Source organism: Anneissia japonica, unplaced genomic scaffold (genome assembly GCF_011630105.1).
Source record: "Anneissia japonica isolate Jap-2015-1 unplaced genomic scaffold, ASM1163010v1 scaffold287767_len825999_cov190, whole genome shotgun sequence".
Classification (NCBI taxonomy): Eukaryota; Metazoa; Echinodermata; class Crinoidea; order Comatulida; family Comatulidae; genus Anneissia; species Anneissia japonica.
Genome location: NW_022707033.1, coordinates 712,940 through 717,544, shown reverse-complemented (window position 1 = coordinate 717,544; position 4,605 = coordinate 712,940). Strand labels below are relative to the sequence as shown.

At 37.7% G+C, this 4,605-nt stretch overlaps 1 protein-coding gene across 1 annotated transcript in view; it reads left to right on the top strand.

The window, feature by feature from the left end:
• Positions 1–2,434: 2,434 nt before the first annotated feature.
• Positions 2,435–4,605, top strand: part of LOC117106319 — a 5,456-nt gene continuing 3,285 nt past the window's right edge. Inside the window, exons 1-2 of the mRNA XM_033247691.1 lie at positions 2,435–2,895; positions 3,159–3,297. Of these exons, the coding sequence (XP_033103582.1) occupies positions 2,618–2,895; positions 3,159–3,297 (417 nt within the window). The 5' untranslated portion in view covers positions 2,435–2,617. The remainder of the gene's footprint in view (positions 2,896–3,158; positions 3,298–4,605) is intronic.

The following is a 4,605-nucleotide window of genomic DNA, read 5'->3' as shown; positions in this document are numbered from 1 at the left end:
ATATAGAACATATTTTGCGCATGCGCTATTGTCAAGTCTGTCAGCCTCAGTGATCAGCTGCTCTGTTGCATGGTTAGGGACCTAGTTTGAATAGTTAAATGGTTCGACACACGACCCTCCATTGACTTGTATGGCCTCGGGATTCAGCCTTTGAATGGGCCTTGTATTTGAATTAATGCAAGAATAAAACAAATGATTGATAGTAAATTCGGAAGTTTAATACATTTAATTTATTGTCAATCTGAAAATACAAAAATAATTTTTAATATTTTTTCAATCAAAGTACGATATTAGGACTAGGAAACTCGATCTGGTTAACAATTTAGATACGATTACATCTTATGATGCCAAAACATTGGTCGGCAGTCGGACCAAAAAAAAAAAATAGGCCTAGTCTTCCCATCCCAGCTATTTCCGGCCTCCTAGAAGTCCTAATTTCTTTTTAAAAAATCTCGTTTTCGGAGGAGAAGACTCTTCTTCTTCTTCTCTTCGGCCCTCAGATAACGCTACTCGCTGTAGTTACACCCATAAATACTTAGTCCCCCAGTCGGACATCTTAGCCCCCGCCCCATAAATTATATCATAAAGACCTAGAGTCGCCACTGGACCCAGCAATTTGCTGACGGTTGTTTGCAGCCCAGTTCCGAGTCCGATATTCCTAGATGTCCAGTGATGAGTTTTGTAATTTTACTGTGATGTCGGCCAAATGAGCAAGGGAAGAGTAAACAATCGAAAATGTAACTATAAAATTGAATGAGGTTATTTAAGAAAGGAGAGCGGTAGCGTCTTGCTTTGATTTCCCATCCCATATGCCGATTTGAATTCGTCATCAAGTGCATCTTCATGCAACCCGTGTGCAATAATTTCAAATGCAGTCACCAAGGGTAGGAATCGTAGAAGTGATCGTAAGCACTTCCTCCGCCCAGCGTGTCTTGCAAAGATTGAGTAGTGTCTTGCGTTTGAAATTAGGTGCATTCTTGCTATTACGTGCTCCAGTAGTCCCTCCATTAAAATGTGTTTCTCATCTGACGTCACGCATCGGAGTGCATTCCAGCCGGCCAGTTTCTAAAGGGGGCGGAACTCGTCTGACTAGTTGCGTCACTGCTGATTTGATAGAATCACGGAGGTATAGCTATAATATCGTCCCTGTAGCCAGGGTGAGGGGGGGGGGTTATAGTTCGGGCAAACCCCCTTTTGTAGCAAACTTCCCTCTTTTCAATGGCGAAATCCCCCTCCTTGAAATTCCCGAATAGTCTCAAACCCAACTAAACACAGCAGACCCACCCAGACTCAGACGGAATGTTTTGCTGCAGACCTTTTCCAAACATATGCTTTTATGGGATTATTTACACCCATAAAACCCAAAACTCCTCTGGCTTCGGGGGTTTTGCTGACCCCACAGGGGCTGCGTTCCTGAACCCCACGCCCAGAGAAACCTCTTGGATACGGGCCTGAATATACCGCCATGGGATGTATACATACAGTGGCGGATCCAGGAATTCAAAAGAGGGGGCCCGGGGGGTACTTTCACAGATGGAGGATCTATACCACCTCAGCCCCACCATGGTTGGGGCTGAGGTAAGAAAATTTGTGATTGTGGTGCTTCTATATAAACTTCATTTTAAAAAGTTAATTTTATCCTTTTGTAATGATCTTTTGCTTGTTTTCCCCCTTTTTTGCCATTTTATTGCTAATTAATTTTATAAAGTTTTTTATGTTATGCATTATTGTTCTTAGCTTTTGTAATTTTACATTTTAATGAACTTTTTAAAAGAGATGGTTCTATATATAGTTATCTATTTTTATACTCGAATGTTTTATGTGTTATTGTACTGTTGCGCTGACAGTAAATAAAAGTTACGGCAATTCATTTCAAATTTGGTAGGCCTATGTCTAGTCTTGTAGGCTCTATAAATACGTCTTCCTAAGTCTCCTAAAAATAAGTGCAATTTATTAAGCCATGTAAGCCTACAGTAGGCCTAGTATTTTACGAAAATAAAAATCGCTCATTTAAATGATAACAAAATTTGCAGCCATAAAATTATCACCATATTTAAATGTCACATCATCCTCCACTGAGTATAATTTAATAGATAATTATCAAAATGTGTTAGAGCGCCACACTGGCATGCTTCGACGATATCATGTACCATATACCTCACTAAGTAGTGGCGCCCCGACAGTGACCCTGACTCTAGTCGACCCTTTGTCGGACATGCCGGGCGCCTTGTCGGACATGTCGTACGGGCCCGCTGACGGCAAATTTCTAAAGCCACCACCACTGCTTACGATCATCGTCACACCCAACTTATCAAAACCTGTATTTTCACGTCACGGTTTCGAAACGTCGTCACAATGACTTCGCTCCGTTTAAATTTAAGTAGGCATGCATAATACGCACATAATAACTGTTATTATTGTTCAGAATGTGAAATCGAACGGTTCTGTGAGCTCATGAAAAGGCATAGAAGTTTAGACTGATTTATTATTAACCGTGCCGTGTTACGTTGTACATTGTGATATACTGTATAACTTCGTAAACAAATCTTAGTTTTCGACCCAGCATTTTTGCAGCAGAAAACGGACTGTACCTTAACCAGACGCATGCTCTTGCAACATGACTTTAGTTTTACCAATTATGATATTTGTATCTCTTTTATTAGCAGGAGCCACAAGTAATTCATGTCACCCGGATGTATGCGTGTGTTCCATTCCTTTGCACAATTTTCAAATAGCGGCTATCAAAGAATTTAAAAATTCTCTGCAAAACCTTACTTACTTGGAGCGAAATGAAGTAGTTTACAACCGTACAACGCCAGTGACAAATCTGACTGAAGGGCAGATAGAGTACCTGCTAATCAAATACCCTTCATTTTTTAAGCAAGCAAATGAAAGGTAATTCAATTCTTTAGATATCTATCTTGAACTTATCACATGAATTAATTTTTTTAATTTAATTTATTATTAATTACGTTTTGAAAATTAGTTAAAACATATAGGTCTATATTGTTTCAAATTTATTCTGTTAATTTAATTTATTAAAAATATACATTTTAAAATAAATAATTGTTTATAATATTTATCGTTTAAAATTTAATCTATTAAAATGCAATTAAGTGTTGATTAAAAGTAAGTGTTAATTATTTCCTCTTTTTAAGTGATGTATCCACTCCAAGATTAAGGCGTGATACTGATACTGCCAGATTGTGCGAAAGTTACTACGACGAGGTAACACTTGTGTCAGCAATTACAGGTACCTTGCTGAACGGTGATGTTCGTGTCATTGCTCAAGTTCCGGTATGTTAACAATTATTTCAAATCAATTTCATTATACCTATAGGGGGATGCGCTACGTTCCCCCTAAACCCATCTCCCACCAAAAAAATTGCACTCTAATCGGGCCCCAACCCCCATGAAAATGTTCTCAACTAGACTTAAAGTGAAATCATTTTTTGCTGACACCAAAAGGCAATAAAAATAAAGTGAAAAACATGGATTTTAATTCTACATATATTTCATTATTGTTATATTTTATCCATCATGTAAGTGGCGATATATCGCTGTTGGTGTGGTATAAATAAATAAATAAATAAATAAATAAATAAATAAATGAATGAATGAATGAATAAATTAATTAATTAATTAATTAATTAATTAATTAATTAATAAACAAACAAACAAACAAACAAATAAACAAATAAATAAATAAATAGAAAAGTCTGAGACTCGTATAGATGCCCCAAAATAGTACTTGAAAAAATTACGATATATATTTACCTGAGCCCCACCATGTTATTTTTTTTTTGCAAGGGGTGGGGGAGTGGGGGAGATGAGTAAATTTTAAGAATTTGATACTTTATAGATGCCCGAAAACGGCGCATGGATACTTAAAAATTATAAAAACTAGCAATCCATCCACCCCAGTCCACCATGATTGAGGCTCAGGTAAGACAATTGCAAGAATGTGGAACTTGCAGATGCCGGAAGATGGCACTTTAATACATAACACTACGAAAATTACTATATCCACCTGAGCCCCATCATGGATGAGGCTGAGGTGAGAAAACTTCAAGAATTGGGGACTTTTAGATGCCGGAAATGGCACTTTAATGATTACAATTTATGTCCGTTATTTTTTAACATTTAAAAAGGGGCACTTTATATTTTCTTTTCAATCTCAGGCACCCTGAGCACACCTCCCCCCCCCCCTACATTCGGATACGCCGCATTGCAGTAATATCTTCCTTGTCTCTCTCTTTATCGGGCACGCGCGGTTAATGATGAGCAAAGTTAAAACGTTTTTTATGACTGTTCTCCACAAAATCTTTGTTTTCAATAAGTTGTGGAATGTACTGCCGCTGTGTGTTTAGATCTTTTTCTAATTGATTGATGTATTTAGTCGGTCCGTCTTGCTTGAAATAACTTTATTTTTACTTCTCTGCAATGTCAGCTAACCTTCGCGCCCTCAAAGTTCTTGATACAGGGGGAATATCTCCATACGGTCTATATTTGTAATTATGTATATAGTTGATATTCAAAGCGTGTCTGTATAACAACCAACAAGTTACCTCTCTCTCTCTCTCTCTCTCTCTCTCCCTCTCTCCC